The 18,220-nt window shown below is 42.8% G+C and overlaps 1 protein-coding gene across 1 annotated transcript in view; it reads right to left on the bottom strand.

The window, feature by feature from the left end:
* LOC147092703 (NACHT, LRR and PYD domains-containing protein 3-like) overlaps positions 1–17,812 on the bottom strand; it is a 50,807-nt gene extending 32,995 nt beyond the window's left edge. The window contains exons 1-7 of the mRNA XM_085975668.1: positions 17,646–17,812; positions 17,477–17,542; positions 9,272–11,027; positions 2,878–2,964; positions 2,529–2,699; positions 2,213–2,383; positions 1,979–2,070 (exon numbers count right to left, since the gene is read on the bottom strand). Of these exons, the coding sequence (XP_085831794.1) occupies positions 1,979–2,070; positions 2,213–2,383; positions 2,529–2,699; positions 2,878–2,964; positions 9,272–11,027; positions 17,477–17,542; positions 17,646–17,751 (2,449 nt within the window). The 5' untranslated portion in view covers positions 17,752–17,812. The remainder of the gene's footprint in view (positions 1–1,978; positions 2,071–2,212; positions 2,384–2,528; positions 2,700–2,877; positions 2,965–9,271; positions 11,028–17,476; positions 17,543–17,645) is intronic.
* Positions 17,813–18,220: the final 408 nt, after the last annotated feature.

The raw sequence follows: 18,220 nt of genomic DNA, 5'->3' as shown, positions 1-18,220 counted from the left end.
CCGGGAATGGTGGCGTGATGGAAATTGGGGATGCCCAAGAAACCAGAATTGTAGGAGTGCAGAGATCTCGGAGCATGTCAGGGATACTAGTTGCAGAGTCCGACTCCTGCCTGGAAGAGTCACGCATTGTACACAGGGACACTTGTTACACAGTCCGACTCCTCACTGGGGGAGACAGACAGTGTACACAGGGGCACGTGTTACAGAGTCTGACTCCTCACTGGCAGAGACACACACTGTACACAGGGACACTTGTTACAGAGTCTGACTCCTCACTGGGAGAGACACACACTGTACACAGGGACACTTGTTACAGAGTCTGACTCCTCACTGGGAGAGACACACACTGTACACACGGACACTTGTTACAGAGTCCGACTCATCACTGGGAGAGACACACACTGTACACAGGGACACTTGTTACAGAGTCCGACTCCTCACTGGGAGAGACACACACTGTACACAGGGACACTTGGTACAGAGTCTGACTCCTCACTGGGAGAGAGACACACTGTACACAGGGACACTTGTTACAGAGTCTGACTCCTCACTGGGAGAGACACACACACAGTACACAGGGACACTTGTTCCAGAGTCCGACTCCTCACGGGGAGAGACACACACTGTACACAGGGACACTTGTTACAGAGTCCGACTCCTCACTGGGAGACACACACTGTACACAGGGACACTTGTTCCAGAGTCCGACTCCTCACGGGGAGAGACACACATTGTACACAGGGACACTTGTTACAGAGTCCGACTCCTCACTGGGAGACACACACTGTAAACAGGGACACTTGTTACACAGCCCGACTCCTCACTGGGTGAGACACACACTGTACACAGGGACACTTGGTACGGAGTCTGACTCCTCACTGGGAGAGACACACACTGTACACAGGGACACTTGTTACAGAGTCTGACTCCTCACTGGGAGAGACACACACTGTCCACAGGGACACTTGGTACAGAGTCTGACTCCTCACTGGGAGAGACACACACTGTAAACAGGGACACTTATTACAAATCCGATTCCTCAAAGGGAGAGACATACACTGTATACAGGCACACTTGTTACAGTGTCTGGCTCCTCACTGGGAGAGACACACTGTACACAGGGGCACTTGTTACAGAGTCTGACTCCGCACTGGGAGAGGCACACACTGTACACAGGGACACTTGGTACAGAAACTGACTCCGCACTGGGAGACACACACACTGTCCACAGGGACACTTGATACAGAAACTGACTCCTTACTGGGAGAGACACATGCTGTACACAGGGACACTTGTTATAGAGTCCTAAACCTCTTTGGGAGAGACACCCAGGAATACTGAGTGCAATAGTCAGTGTCCCGCTGCAGCCCAGACTGAGCCCCAACCTGGGCCCTTCCTCTCTGTGCCTTTCCCCAGTGCCCAATTGGGGAACATTCTGCCCCGGATATCCTGCAGAAGCAGCGCTGTGGTCCCGGGCGGCTGAGTCTCGTGACCCTGTGGCTGGGCCTCTGAACTCACACTGGGTGACTGCTCGAGCTGGAAACACTTAAAAGGGCTGATAGGATTAAAACCGCTGCACGGCCGCTTAAAGTGGAGGGGCAGAAAATCGGCCAAAAATAGTCATGTATTCATATCCCATGCATTGAAATGATTTATTTCCACAATCTGTCCAGGTCTGCATTCACGCAGTGCCTCCAGGAGTCGCTTTCCTAATTTATTGAACATATTCCACGCCAGCCTGAAAAAGATTAAAGATTAAACAGGAAATAAACATGTTGCGTAACAGTGTAAATAACAGGGAGATTGGGGTTAATATTTCAACAATAATTACAGAAACATATTACCTATAATTAACTAAAACATTTAAAATTTATTTAATAAATTAAACATTAAAAATCTCACCCGATCCGCTCCAGATTACCGCGGTCCCGTATGAGGAGGCAGAGAGGGAGGACAGATCGGTCTGTGAAGGAGTTTGAATCCAGGCTCAAAACAGTCAGTGAGTGGTTTGTACTGAGAGCAGAGACGAGATCCTTGGTACCAGAATCTGTGAGACCGACAGCACCCAGACTAGCAAACAGAGAGAGAGAAATAATAGGAATCAGACTAACTCCCAAGTGTTTAATATAACTCTATTACTGATACTAATATAAATGTACACTCTTAGACATCCAGTTATTATAAACACAATTTCACACAGTCGGGTACTTACTGTAGCTCCTGTAGTTTACAGTCCGGGTTCCTCAGAGCCGCAGACAGTAGCTTCACTCCTGAATCGCCCAGTTTATTATTGTTTAGGTTCAGAACGTTCAGTGACCGGTTTGTACTGAGAGCAAAGGCGAGATCCTCGGCACAAGATTCTGTGAGATCGTTTTTATCCAGCCTGGAGATCAGAGAGAGTGAGAAAGAACATAAATCAGAGTAAATCCCAAGTGTTTATTAATAACACTGTTACTGATACCAATATTAATGTACAGTGTCAGATATCCAGTTGTTATAAACACAATCTCACACATTCGTGTACTTACTGCAGTTTCTGTATTTTACACTGTGGGTTCCTCAGGGCCACAGACAGTTGTTTCACTCCTGAATCTCCCAGTTTATTACTACCCAGGTTCAGAATAATCAGCGACCAGTTTGTACCAAGAGCGGAAGCGAGACCCGCGGTACAGGAATCTGTTAGATCGTTTTCATCTAGACTGGAATCAGAGAGGGTGATCAAAGGGGAGACAAAGAAAGAGATCTTTATCAAAAAGGATTCCTTCCAAATCCCCAGTGTTTATGAATAACTATTTCTGATAATAATAATATTATACAGTGTTAGATATCTGGAGGTGCAGTTGTTATAAACACAAATTCAAAGAGTCTGATAATTACCACAGTTCCTGTATTTTACAGTCCTGGTTCCTCAGAGCTGCAGACAGTAGTTTCACTCCTGAATCTCCCAGTTTATTATTACTCAGTCTAAGAACAAACAGAAAGTGAAAAACAAACTGAATCAAACCCGGATCTGAATGTTCTTTCTTGGATATTGCAGGAAAAACTGAAAAAACTTCAGGAAATTCAAATGTCTTCCATAGGCATATACATAATAAATAGGTAGTAAGAGGAGGGGTGGGGTCGATTAGGGACCAAAATTGAGACTTCCGCAGGAAGGCAGAGCGAATGGCTGAGGTAGTAAATGAGTACTCCGCATCTGTATTCACCAAGGAAGAAGATGCTGCCAAAGCCATAGTGAAACAGGAGGTAGTGGAGATACTGGTTGAGATAACAAATTGATAAAGAGGTGGTACTAGAAAGGCTATCTGACCTTAAAGTTGGTATGTCACCAGGAGTGGATCGGACGCATCCTAGGATGCTGAAGGAAGTGAAGGAAGAAATCGCGGAGATATTCGCCATAATCTTCCCATCCACCATAGATACAGGGGTGGTGCCAGATGACTGGATAATTACAAATGTTTCACCCTTGTTCAAAAAAGGGTGCAAGAATAAACCCAGCAACTACAGACCAGTCAGTTTAACCTCAGTAGTGGCGAAGCTGTTGGAAACAGTAATCAGGGACAATGTTAACAGTCACTTGGATAAGTGGGGATTCATTAAGGAAATGATTTGTTAATTGCAAATCGTGCTTAACTACCTTGATCAAGCATTTTGTTAAGGTAACAGAGAGGGTTGCTAAGGGCAATGCGGTTGACGTCGTGTATATAGACATTTAAAAGGCATTTGATAAAGTGCCACATAATAGGCTTGCCAGTAAAATTAATGCGCATGGAATAAAAGGGACAGTGGTAGCATGGATATGAAATTTCACGAGAGATAGGCAACAGAGAGTAGTGGTGAACGGTTGTTTTTCGGACTGGAGGAAAGAATACAGTTGTGTTCTCCAAGGGTTGGTATTAGGACAACTGCTTTTCTTGATATATAATAATGACTTGGACTTGGGAGTACTGACCACAATTTCAATATGTGCAGATGACACAAAACTTGGAAGTATAGTGAATAGTGTGATGGATAGTGATAGACTTCAAGAGAACATAGACAGGCTGCTGAATTGGGTGGACACGTGGCAGATGAAATTTAATGTAGAAAATTGCGAAATAATGCATTTTGATAGGAAGAACGAGGATAGGATATATCACACCAATTAGATTAATTAATTCAGATGTAGTCCGTGGTCAGGGACAGGAGGGTGTGACTATGAGTGACGCAGGTATGAGGATCCAGGAGGTAGTGTTGGAGGAGCCGCAGCCTTTGCTCTTGTCCAACAGGTTTGAGGCTCTTACTCTCTGTGAGGATGGGAGCGGGGACTGCGGGGAGGATGAGCAACCTAGCCACAGCACCGTGAAGCGGGGGGCCATTCAGGTGGGGGGTGTTAAAAGAAATGTTGTAGTGGTAGGGGATGGTATCGTTAGGGGGATAGATAGGGTTCTTTGCAGCCGGGAGCGAGAGTCTCGAAGGCTGTGTTGCCTGCCGAGTGCCAGGGTTAAGGACATCTCCTCTGGGCTGGAGAGAAACTTGGAGTGGGAGGGGGAGGATCCAGTTCTCGTGGTCCATGTTGGTACCAATGACATAGATAGGACAAGGAAAGAGGTTCTGCTGAGGGAGTTTGAGCAGCTAGGGGCCAAATTAAAAAGCAGAACCACAAGGGTAATAATCTCTGGATTACTACCTGAGCCACGTGCAAATTTGGCTGGGGTAAATAAAATTAGAGAGTTAAATGCGTGGCTCAAAGACTGGTGTGGGAGAAATGGGTTTTGCTTCTTGGGACATTGGCATCAGTACTGGGACAAGAGGGAGCTGTTCCATTGAGACAGACTTCACTTGGCCAGTGCTGGGACTAGAATCCTGGCGAACCGAATAACTAGGGCTGTAGAGAGGGCTTTAAACTAATTAGTGGGGGGGAGGTATTAAGAGAGCGAAAAATAAAAATGACAGCGGAGAAGGCAATAGAGCAAGGTAGCAGCGGGGAAATTAAAAACAAGAGCATGTCAGGAAGTGACAGAATGTATAATGGTAAAGTGGGAAAAGGGGTAAAAGCAGGAATAAATTGTCAGAAAACATATTTGAAAGATCTTTATCTGAATGCACGCAGCATTCGTAACAAAATAGACGAGTTGACGGTACAAATAACTACACATGGGTACGATCTGGTGGCCATTACGGAAACATGCCTGAAAGATGATCATGACTGGGAACTAAACATACAAGGGTATTTGACAATAAGGAAGGACAGACAGGAAGGAAAGGGAGATGTGGTTGCTATGTTAATCAAGGATGGAATCACTGCAATAGTCAGAAATGATATTGGGTCAAAGGATCAGGATAGTGAAACAGTTTGGGTGGAGATAAGGAATAATAAGGGGAAAAAGTCATTAGTTGGTGTAGTCTATAGGCCTCCTAACAGTTGCAACTCTGTTGGTCAGAGTATAAATCAGGAATTAGTTGGGGCTTGTAATAAGGGTACAACTATAATCATGGGGGATTTTAACTTTCATATTGACTGGACTAATCAAATTGGGCATGGCAGCATTGAGGAAGAGTTCATAGAGTGTATTAGGGATGGGTTCCTTGAGCAGTATGTAACTGAACCAACCAGGGGGCAGTCAATCTTAGATCTGGCCCTGTGTAATGAGACAGGATTAATAAAAAATGTCCTAGTAAAGGATCCCCTTGGAATGAGTGACCATAATATGGTTGAATTCCAAATTCAGTTTGAGGTTGAGAGAGTTGCATCTCAAACCAGCGTACTGAGCTTACATAAAGGAGACTATGAAGATATGAGAGTAGAATTGACTAAAGTGGACTGGGAAGAAAGATTAATGTGTACGACGGTACAGGAGCAGTGGTCTACATTCAAGGAGATATTTCACATCTTTCAAGATAAATATATTCCACTGAGGAAAAAGGGGATAAAAGAAAAGACAGCCATCCACGGCTTAGTAAAGTAACAAAGGATAGTGTCCGACTGAAAACAAGGGCATATAAAGTAGCCAAATCTAGTGGGAGAATAGAGGATATTGAAGCATTTAAAAGCAAGCAAACAATAACTAAAAGATTAATTAAGAAAGGGAAGATAGATTCTGAAAGTAAACTAGCAAAAAATATAAAAACAGAGAGCAAGAGTTTCTACAGCAATATAAAAAGAAAAAGGCTGGCTAAAGTGAACGTTTGTCCCTTAGAGGATGAGACGGGGAAACTAGTGGTGGGGAACATGGAGATGGCAAAGACGCTGAACAAATATTTTGTATCAGTCTTTACAGTAGAGGACACTAAAAACATCCCAACACTGGACAAACAGGGGGCAATGTGGGGGGGGAGGAGCTAAACATGTTTAAAATCACTAAGGAGATGGTACTCGGTAAAATAATGGGACTTAAGGCGGATAAATCCCCCGGACCTGATGGCCTACATCCTAGGGTCTTGAGAGAAGTTGCGGTAGGGATTGTGGATGCATTGGTGATTATTTTCCAAAACTCCCTGGACTCAGGAAAGGTCCCAGCAGATTGGAAAACTGCTAATGTAACACTCTTCTTTAAGAAGGGAAGTAGCCATAAAACTGGAAACTATAGGCCAGTTAGCCTAACATCTGTGGTTGGTAAAATGTTGGAGTCCATTATTAAGGAAACAATAACAGAGCATTTGGATAAACATAATTTAATAGGACAGTGTCAGCATGGTTTTATGAATGGGAAGTCATGTTTGACAAATTTGCTCGAATTCTTTGAGGACGTAACCTACAGGGTGGATGAAGTGGAACCAGTGGATATAGTGTATTTGGACTTCCAAAAGGCATTTGACAAGGATCCACGCAAAAGATTACTGATTAAGATAAAAAATCCCGGGATTGGGGGTAATATACTGGCATGGGTGGAAGATTGGCTATCTAACAGAAAACAAAGAGTTGGGATAAATGGTTCGTTCTCGGGCTAGCAATCAATAACTAGTGGTGTTCCACAGGGGTCAGTGCTGGGACCCCCAACTCTTTACAATCTATATTAACGATTTGGAGGAAGGGACCGAGTGCAACATATTCAAGTTTGCCAACGTTACAAAGATGGGAGGGAAAGCAGTGAGTGAGGAGGACATAAAAAACATGCAAAAGGACATAGACAGGCTAAGCGAGTGGGCAGAGAACTAGGGGGCATAATCTTAGAATAAGAGGCTGCCCTTTCAAAACTGAGATGAGGAGACACTTCTATGGAATTTGCTACCCCAGAGAGCTGTGGAAGCTGCAACATTAAATAAATTTAAATCGGAGATAGACAGTTTCCTAGCAGATAAGGGAATTAGGTGTTACGGGGAGAGGGCAGGAAAGTGGCCGTGAGCCTAGATCTGGATCAGCCATGATCCTATTGAATGGCGGAGCAGGCCCGAGGGGCAGTATGGCCTACTCGTGCTCCTACTTCTTATGTTCTTATGTTCTTATAAATAAAGGGTAGGATTCGAAAGGGGGTGCATGAACAGAGAGACATAGGATATATGTGTACAAATCGTTGAAAGTGTCAGGGAAGGTTTAGAAAGCGGTTTAAAATGCATACTGGATCCTGGGCTCCATAAATAGGGGCAGAGTGTACAAAATCAAGGAAATTATGATGAACATTTATAAAACAACGGTTCGGCCTCAACTGGAGTATTGTTTCCAATTCTGGGCACCATACTTTAGGAAGGATGCGAAGGCCTTAGAGAGGGTGCAGAATAGATTTACGAAATTGATTCCAGGGATGAGGGACTTCAGTTACGTGGATAGAATACAGAAGCTGGGGCTGCTCTGCTTAGATCACAGAAGTCTGAGAGGAGATTTGATAGAGTTATTCAAAATCAGGAGGGCTCTTTACACAGTACATAGAAACTGGAAGGGTCGAGAACTGGAAGACACAGGTTCAAAGTGATTGCCAACAGTACCAAAGGCCATATGAGGAAAAATGTTTTAACGCAGCGAGTGGCTAGGCTCTGGGATGCACTGCCTCAGAGGGTGGTGGATGCAGATTCAGTCAACTCATTCCAAGGGGAATTGGATAAGTACCTGAAGGAAAACAAATTGCAGGGCTATGGGCAATGGGCGAGGGAGTGGGACTAGCTGAAGTGCTCTTGCAGAGAACCTGCTCGGGATCAATAGGCCGAATGGCCTCCTTCTGTGCTGTAAATATTCTATGACTAATGACCAGATATTCCTGTCATTGACAATGAATCTCACTTTGTCCAGCTCCCCATATATTCAGGGACTATGAGTAAATGTATTAGTTGAATTATGTGCTGCCTTTGTGAAGCCTTTAAATGTCCCTCATTCCCTGATTATCAGAATTACCCTCCTGAGAGCAGTGAAATTTAGGGAAATTGTCGCATTTATTTCTGCTCCTTAAATCCTGAATTTTATGGGAATGGGGTGATTTTCCCCATATTAAATGATAAACAGTGATTCCCTGTACTTTATACTCCAAGCATCATATTAATTTCGGGGTGAGTTATATTGAATAACGGCACTAACAGTAGCTATAAAATCCGTCCCTTGGGACTAATTTAACAAGGAGAGTTTATTCTGTCCAGTTATAAAATGTCCCTGTACTTCTACTTTATAGGGGAGGGGACTCTCTCACATTATTCCACGTTAAATTGGATCTACATGCATTTCATGTGTGACTATCGCTATATTTTGATGGAATTTCCGTGATTTCCTCGCATCCTGTGTCAATTACCGGTAATTTTACCGGAAACCTTCAACTATGTGCGAAAAAGCAGCTGGTGGTACGGATTCTTTTAAATTTCCTGCTGGTTGTTCGATGTGTGTCAGTATCCTGGGATATAAGCGGGCAAATGGGAAGTTTTGGAGTTTTCAAAACAAAGTCTGCTTTTGTAATATAGTGAACAATATTGGGAAGAAGACCTGGAAAAATCCGATTTCTAAATCATTAAATGTTGCCCTCGCCGCCGGAAGGCATTTATACATCATGATACACTGGCTTTATTTTCCCTCCTGTTCTCTGTACAGTTTACAACTGATATGGTAAATTATTGGTAAATGTTTAACCATAACTTCCTGATCAAATACTTACAGTCGCTGGTATGTATTGCAATATCACTACCTGTAAGCAAAGGCTCCATTCTCATTTTCCACCTTGGAATTTTACCTCATCCTGTTGTTTCTTTTTAAAGTTTTTATGATTCTGCCTCTCTTTGGTTCAAGTGGAAGGTTTTTTTCTCTTTTACAACGAAACAACGTAGACAATGACGGTTCAACAACGGAAATAAAAGTCACAGAAAAATATAAACATACCCCAACACTCGGCATTTGTGCAGTACGGGTCCCAGCCACTGGAGCCCTTCACACTGAATGTGGCAGTTCCACAGATCGACTTCTTTTATTGTATCACAGAATCCAATGACATGAGACAGGACCGCACAATCAATCGGGGTCAGTCGCAATGCTTTCGATAAGTACCAACTTCCAAATGGAAGTTTTTCCACTGCCCCCACTGTGGCTTCAGCTAGTGATGTATTCTGAGACTCAAACAGGTAGTGCAATGTTTTCAGGAGGTTCCTTTTACCAGTTTCATTCACTGTGTCTCCAATCTGTCCTTCAACCTTCTCCTTCACCCAGTCAATCACTCGGCAGGTGGTTTGACAAATAAATGGACCCACAAACTCCTCCAGGGGCAGAGCTGCCTGTGGGGAGGAGAGACCAGCAACAAAACGGAGAAATATCTCAAATCGCCCATCTTCCATGCTGTGGGCTTCGTTGAGGACTTTCCGGATGTCCCCGGGATCTGGAGTCAGGAATTGTGCGAGTGCAGCTATAAACTCTTGGATGGTGAGGTGCGGGAATGTGTACACCACGCTCTGGGCAGATTCATCTCTCTCCAAAAGTTCCATCATGAACCCAGACAGGAACTGCGAAGGTTGCAGATTGTACTGGATCAAATCTCCTTTTCTAAACACAATCTTCTTCTCAGAGACTCCTGTGAAGGCCATCTCACCAAGCTTCAGTAACACATCATGGGGGCTTTTAATCTGTCGGCCATGGTTTTTCAGTATGTTGTAGATATAGTAGGAATATATTTCGGTGATGGTCCTGGGAACTCGCTGTTGATTCCTGTCTCTTTGTGTAAAGAAGGGGCCCAATGAGAGACCGAGGATCAAGCAGTAGGAAGGGTTGTAGCACATGGTGTACAGGATCTCGTTCTCCTCCACGTGTTTGACAACAGCTTCTGCCACAGTCTGATCTTCAAAAAACTTGTTGAAATATTCCTTCCGCTCTTTACCAACAAATCCCAGGATTTCAGCCCAGACACTGATCTCAGCCTTTTCCAATAAATGTAACGCAGTGGGGCGGCTGGTCACTAGCACTGAACATCCTGGGAGCAGCTTGTGCTGTAGTAAACTGTACACAATGTCAGATATTTTACATCTACTTTCGGGATCTGTGCATATGTGCTGAGGTTCTGTCTTTCTCCGATTGTCAGCAAAATCGATGCTGTCTTTGAATTCATCCAAACCATCGAATATAAACAGCAATCCCTCTGGGATCTTCCAGAGCTCTCCCAGAATATTTCGCAAGTAAGGATACCAAATCAGAATCAGGTTCGAAAGGTTTATTGTACAGCTAATAGCGTTCAAATCCCGGAAGTTAAAGCTGAAAACAAATTGAAAGTTTGGGTATATTTTCCCAGTGGCCCAGTCATGAACAATCTTTTGTACCATTGTTGTTTTTCCAATCCCCGCGACTCCGCTCACTGCTGCTGAACTCCCAGATTTGGATTTTCTCCGGGAAAAACTGCTCTGGAACAATTGATCAGTTCGGATTATTTCAAGTTCTCTCTGGAGATGTTTCTCTCTCCACTCTTCATGGTCTCGGCCTCTTGCCAGCAGTTCATGTTCTACAAGTGTCCGATCTCGAACAGTAGAAATGACCGAAAGTTCAGCGTATCGATCAACCAGCTTGAAAACCTTCACCTTCTCCTTTATTTGGATGATGTTCACTCTCAGCATTTCAGTTTGTACCTGAAGTTTTTCCTTGTGTTTCTGTTGAAGATCTGCAAATAGAAGAGACCAAATGTGTTTCTCAATGTTAGTTGTATTAACATAAAAATAACTTCTCAATACCATTTTACTACTCAATATAATATTGGAAGATGTAATTCTCAGCTTCAACAGAGTTGGGTACAGATATTCAATCTCAGTTAATGGAAACCTCGCTTCAAAGTGAGCAATAACCGAGAAAAGTTTTAAATCCTTATTAGATCTAATATTTTCTGGTAAATGGGACAATGGATATCAGTGGGATATGGACAGATTGAATTGCCAGGAGCCGCACTGCTTTTGGGTATCAGTGGGATATGGACAGACTGAATGTCCAGGAGACCCACTGTTATTGGATATCAGTGGTATGGACACACTGAATAGCCAGGTGCCCCACTCATATTAGACAAAGCTTGGTGGGCGTGTGTGCTGCGAGGAGGATGCAGAGAAACTCCAGTATGATTTGGTAAGGTTGGGTGATTGGGCAGATGCGTGGCAGATGCAGTGTAATGTGGATAAGTGCGAGGTTACCCACTTTGGTGGCAAAAACAGGAAGACAGATTATTATCTGAACGGCAATAGATTGGAAAAGGGGAAGTGCAACGAAACCTGGGTGTCCTTGGTCACCAGTCACTAAAGGTAAGCATGCAGGTGCAGTAGGCGGTTAAGAAGTCAAATGGTATGTTGGTTTTCATAGCGAGAGGATTCGAGTGCAGGAGCAAGGATGTCCTGCTGCAGTTGTACAGGGCCTTGGTGAGAACACACCTTGCGCATTGTGTGCAGTTTTGGTCGCCTTATCTGAGGAAGGATGTTCTTGCCATGGAGGGAGTGCAGCGAAGATTCACCAGACTGATACCTGGGATGGCAGGAATGACGTATGAAGAGCGATTGCGTCGATTAGTCTTATATTCGCTAAAGTTTAGAAGAATGAGAGGGGATCTTATTGAAACTTTAAAAATTCTAACGGGACTTGGCAGACTAGGTGCCTGAAGGATGTTCCCGATGGCGGGGCAGTCCAGAACCAGGGGTCACAGTCTAAGGATAAGGGGTAAGCCATTTAGGACTGAGATGAGGAGGAATTTCTTCACCCAGAGAGTGGTGAACCTGTGGAATTCTCTACCAAAGAAGGCAGTTGAAGCCAACTTATCTGTAAAACATTATCTAGCCTCCGCTTAACTGCATTCATACTTTTCGTTTCAATCACTGTCTGTGGCAGCGAGCTGCACATTTTCAACACTCACTGAGTGAAGAATTTTCTAATGAATTCCGTATTTGATATCTTGTTGGCAATATTTTTGATCGCCTCTCATGTCGCTCTTCCCCACAAGCAGAAACACAATTCCCTGGATTCTACAACGATCCCTGCGGATTGGAAGGTATCAAATGTTACCCCGCTATTCAAGAAAGGTGCGAGAGAGTAGAAAGGGAACTAAAGGCCAGTTAGCCTGACATCAATTGTCGGTAAATGCTGGAAACCATTTTCACAGTAACAGGTCATTTAGAAAATAATAATGATTAGGTAAAGTGAACATGGTTTTATCAGAGATAAAGCGTGTGTAACAAATTCATTAGAGATTTTTCAGGATGCATCTTGCAGGGTAGATAAAAGCGAAGCAGAAGATGTAATATGTCTGGATTTGCAAAAGGCATTCGAAAAAGTTGCACATAAGAGTTTGCTATGCAAGATAAGTGCCCATGGGTTGGGGGTAATAAATTAGCCTCGATAAAGGAATGGCTAACGAACAGAAAACAGGCAGTACAGTTAAACTGGTTATTCTGCAGTTGGCAGGCTGTACCTCGTGCCACAAGGATCAATGCTTGGGCCTCAGCTATTTACAATCTATATTAATGATTTAGATGAAGGATCGAGTGCAATGTATCCAAGTTTGCTGATGGTACAAAGCTAGGTGGGAAAGTAAGCTGTGAGCAGGACACAAAGCGAGCCTGCAAAGGAATAATTGAGGTTAATTGAGTGGGCAAAAGGGTGGCAGATGGTTTATAATGTGGGGAAATGTGAGGTTATTCACTTTCATAGGAAGAATAGAGCAACAGAATATTTTTTTAAATTGTGAAAACTACTTAAATGTTGGTGTTCAGAGGGATTTAGGTGTCCTCGTACAGGAAACAAAGCATGCAAGAACAGGAAGCATGTTGGCCTTTATTGCAAAGGTTTAGGAGATTAAGACTAAGGATTTCTTACTACAATTGTACTGGGCTTTGGTGAGCCCACACCTGGAGGACTGTGCACAGTTTTGGTCTCCTTACCTGAGAAAGGACATACAAGCCTTAGTGGTGGTATAGCAAAGGTTCACTAGATTGATCCTTGGGATGAAAGGGTTGTCCTCTAAGGAAAGATTGAGTAGACTGGGCCTATACTCTCTGGCATTTAAAAGAATGAGAGGTGATCTCATTGAAACATATACGATTCTGAAGGGGATTGGCAGGATAGATGTGGAGAGGTTGTTAGCCTGGCTGGAAAGCCTAGAAATAGGTGGTATAGACTTTGGATAAGGGGCCGGCCATTTAAGACTGAAATGAAGAGGAATTTCTTCACTCAGAGGAATGTGAAACTTTGGAATTCTCTACCAATTGATTAAGGATGCTGCATCGTTGAGCGTGTTGAAGCTGAGATAGATAGACTTTGGACTCTAGTGTTATCAAGGGACATGGGGATTGGGTGCAAAGGTTGCATTGAGGATGATGATCATCCATGATATTATTGAATGGCGGAACAGGCTCGAGGGGCCGACTGGCCATCTGCTGCTCGTAATTCTTATCTTATGTTCTTGGGAACCACTGTCTCTATGTCTACTCTAATAAAACCTTTAATAATTTTAAAGATCTCTGTTTAATCACCCCTCAGCCCTCTATTTTCATGACAAAAGAGACCCATCCTGTTTATCCTTTCCTGATAGGTATAACATTGCATTCCTGGTATTATCCTTGTAAATATTTATGCACTATCTCCAGTGCCTCGATATCCTTTTTTATAATATGTCGACCAGATTTGTAAATAGTACTCCAAGTGTGGTCTAACCAAGGTTCGATACACGTTTAGCACAACTTCTCTGCTTTTCAATACTATGCCTTTAGAAAAAGAGTTAGTTTATGGCCTTATTAAACTGTATCGCTACTTTTAGTGGTTTGCGCAATTGTGCTAAGTGATCCCTTTGCTTTTCTACTCCATTTAGATTATTATTTTCCAAATACTGTGTGACCTCCTCATTATTCTTAAATACCTCACATTTATCGGTGTTGAACTCCATTTGCCAATTATACGCTCATTCTGAATGTTCATTAATGACTTCTTGCAACTTATTGCAGTCCTTCTCAGGAATGAATATCACACCCCACCCAAATTTGGTGTTATATGCCAATTTAAAAATTGTGTTTTTGATTCCAAAGTCTAGATCATTAATATAAATTGTGAACAACATTGGTTCCGGCATTGATCCGAGTGGGACCCCACTTTCCACCTTCTGCCTCTCTGAATAATTGCCCTTTACCCCAACTCTCTGCTTTCACTTTTAAAGCCAGCTCACTATCCATTCTGCTGCTTGTCCACTGACTCCGCATTCTCTGATCATATTCATTAGTCTATCATGTGGTATCTTATCGAAGACAGTTTGGAAATCTTGATAAGTTACATCTACAACATTAGCCTGGTCTATTCTCTCCATTACATCTTCAAAGCATTCAGTGAGGTTAGTCAATAAAGAATTTCCCCATTGAAATTCATGTTGACTATTCATTATTATATTATTTGTTTCTAGATATTCTTCTATTTTCCCCTATATAGGGCTGCCATTTTTTCTACCACCGATGTTAAGCTGACTGATCTTTAGTTCCCTGGACATATTCTATCTTCCTTCTTAAATATAGTTATTACGTTAGCAATCCGCCAGTTTTCTGGCATTACACAATTTTCTAAAAATATATTACATATGTGTAATAACGCTTCTACTCTCTCTTCACTAGATTATTTTAGAATGCGTGGATGTAATTCATCTGGACCAGGGGTTTTACCCTGTTTGAACAGTTTATTTAATATTTCTCCTCCTTATTTTAATTGTGGTTATATCATTTCTAATCTCATCTTCCATTGTCAAGTCCACGTTCTCTGTCGCCCTGGTAAATACTGAAGCAAAGTAATTATTTAATATTTCTGCCATTTTGCTATCACTGCCTGTGATTTTATCTTGACACAGATTTAAATAGATTAGCAGCAGAACCAAAGGCAACATGAGGAAACTGTTTTACACTGTGAGTGTTTATGATCTGGAACGCATTTCCAGAAAGGGTGGTGGAGGCAGATTCAATTGTAGTTTTCAATAGGTAATTGGATAAGTACCTGCAGGAAAAATAATGCAGGGTGACGGGGAAAGGACGGGAGTGGGAATAGCTGAAGCGCTCTTGCAGAGAGCAGCCATGGGCTCTACAGGCCGAATGGCCTCTTGTGCTGTAACCATTTTATGATTCGTATTCTTCCATGACATGCTCTCCCCTTCTGTCCATCCACTCAGTGTATGCCTCTTTATTTACCCTCAATTTTCCTTAATATCTTTATTTATCCATGGTTTTTTATTAGTGCTTAGCTTGTTCTTGTTTTTTTGGCGAAATATGTTTTCCTGGACCTTGCTGAGTATGGTTTTAATTGTTTCCCATTGCTGTTCTACATCATTGTTTTCCAATATAGTTCTGCATTTTTTTTTCCCAATTTCTGTTCTCACACCCTCAAAATTGGCTTTTCTCAAATCTATTACAATGATGCTCGTCATAGTTATTTCCTTCTCAATTATTATCTTAAAGGGCATATATTATGGTCATTATTGCCTTGATGTTACTCGCTAGTCGTGATTCTTACATATTGGGTTAGAAAGGATTCCAGTATGCATTCTAGGATCTCCACTTCATTATTCCCTCTACCTACATTTTCTGGCCAATTAATTTCGTGGTTGAAATCCGCCATGATTTTTATGTATGTTTATACGCATTTCCCTAATTTGTTTACATAGTTCTTGCTTTACCTACCTTTCACTATTATTCACTGTAGGCTACCCCTATTAGTGTAATTGATATTTTATTATCTTTTATATCTATCCACATGGATTCTTATTCTGCATTTGTGTATGGAGTTTCACAGTGTATTGGGAAACTGCCTGGCCTGTATGGGTATTCACAGTGTGTCACGATCCTGGAGTTGTGTATGGGGTTTCAGAGTGTATCGAGAACCTGCCTGGTGTGTATTAGTATTCACAGTGTATCAGGGTCCTGCCAGGTATGTATGGGGATTCACAGTCTATCAAGATCCTGCCAGGTGTGTGTGGGATTTTACAGTGTATCAGGATCCAGCCAGGTGTGTATGGGGTTCCACAGCGCAACAGGATACTGCCTGAAATCTATGGTGTTTCATAGTGTATCAAAATTCTGCCAGGTGTGTATGGGGTTTCATAGTGTATGAAAATCCTGCCAGTTGTGTATGGGGTTATGCAGTGTATGAGGATCCTGCCAGGTGTGTATGGGGTTTCAAAGTGCATCAGGATCATACCAGGTGTGTGTGGGTTTCAAAGTTTATCATGATACTGCCAGGTTTGTATCAGGTTTGGCAGTGTATCAGGTTCCTTCCAGTTGTGTATGGGGTTCCTCAGTGTATGAGGATCCTGCCAGGTGATTATGGGGTATCAGTGTATCAGGATCCTGCCAGGTGTGTATGGGGTTTCACAGATTATCAGGATCCTGCCAGGTGTGTATTGGGTTTCACAGTGTATCACGATCCTGCCAGATGTGTATGGGGTTTCACAGTGTATCAGGATCCTGCCAGGTGTGTATCGTGTTTCACAGTGTATCAGGGTCCTGCCAGATGTGTATGGGGTTTCACATTGTATCAGGATCTTGCCAGGTGTGTATGGGGTTTCACAGTATATCTGGATCCTGTCAGGTGTGTATGGGTTTTCACAGTGTATCAGGATCCTGCCAGGTGTGTATGAGGTTTCACAGTGTATCAGGATCCTGCCAGGTGAGTATGGTGTTTCACAGTGTATCAGGATCCTGCCAGGTGTGTATGGGGTTTCACAGTGTTTCAGGATCCTGCCAGGTGAGTATGGTGTTTCACAGTGTATCAGGATCCTGCCAGGTGTGTATGGGGTGTCACAGTGTATTGGGAACCTGCCAGGTATGTATGGGGTTTCACAATGTATCAGGAACCTACCAGATGTGTATGGGATTTCACAATGTATCAGGTTCCTGAGCAATAAAAGTCTGCCAATTTGCAAATAATTGAGAAATATGAGCGAAATGTAACTGCAATTTAAGCAGCAGATTGAAAATCCAAATTAACTTTTATCCTTTTTCCGCAGTCTTTGAGCCTCTGATTCTCAGATTCCAACGACCTCTAAACAAACGGCTGCAGTCAAATATTCTGATTCTCAGAAGTGCTGTTTGAAAGCTATATTTCATTACTAACCTTTTAGGTGACTAGGTACTTTGGATAAACCTTGTGCGATGTTCAGATGATCAAAAGGGTCAGAACCTGTTTAATTCAATCAGATTTCATGAAGTCAGAGCTATGATATTATAGTAAAATCAGCTTTGTTGGAATATGAAATTGAATGCAGTGAGTGATTTTACCGTACCAAGTTCTTGTATTTCTATCAGTATTTTGTCCAACTTTGGCAGCCCATGGCGTATTTCCACAAATGATTCCCACATCACTCTTCGAGCCCGAGAGCATTTCTCCATCACAAGATTTAGGAGAAGTTTGGAACTGTCCGCCCGGTTTCCCTTCTCCACGAGCTCAGTGACTTTCTGTAAACAATAATTACGAATATATTGAGCAGCAGAGTGAAAGACAAACACTGAGAATGAGAAGGAAAGGATCTGCTCAGTGATTAGATATATTCATAGTCATAGAGTAATAATGGCACAGAAAGAGGCTGTTTCCCCATCGAATCCATGCCGGCTCTCCGTCGAGCAATCCAATCAGTCCCATTCGCCCACTTTACCCCCGTAGCCCTGCAAGGTGATTTCCCTCAAGTGCCTATACAATCTCCCTTTGAAAGCATTGGGTGTCTCCGCTTCCACCACTTCCATTGTCAGCGAGTTCCAGGTCCTCAACGCTCGCTGCATAACAAAGGTTTTCCTCACATCCCCATGTATCCCTTGCCCAAAACATTAAATCTGTGTCACGTATTCCTTGCACCGTCAACTA

Source organism: Somniosus microcephalus, unplaced genomic scaffold (assembly GCF_052327205.1).
Source record: "Somniosus microcephalus isolate GS21.2 unplaced genomic scaffold, FLI_Smic_1.0 unresolved_chr2, whole genome shotgun sequence".
NCBI classification, from domain to species: domain Eukaryota; kingdom Metazoa; phylum Chordata; class Chondrichthyes; order Squaliformes; family Somniosidae; genus Somniosus; species Somniosus microcephalus.
This window is presented reverse-complemented; position numbering and strand designations above follow the sequence as displayed.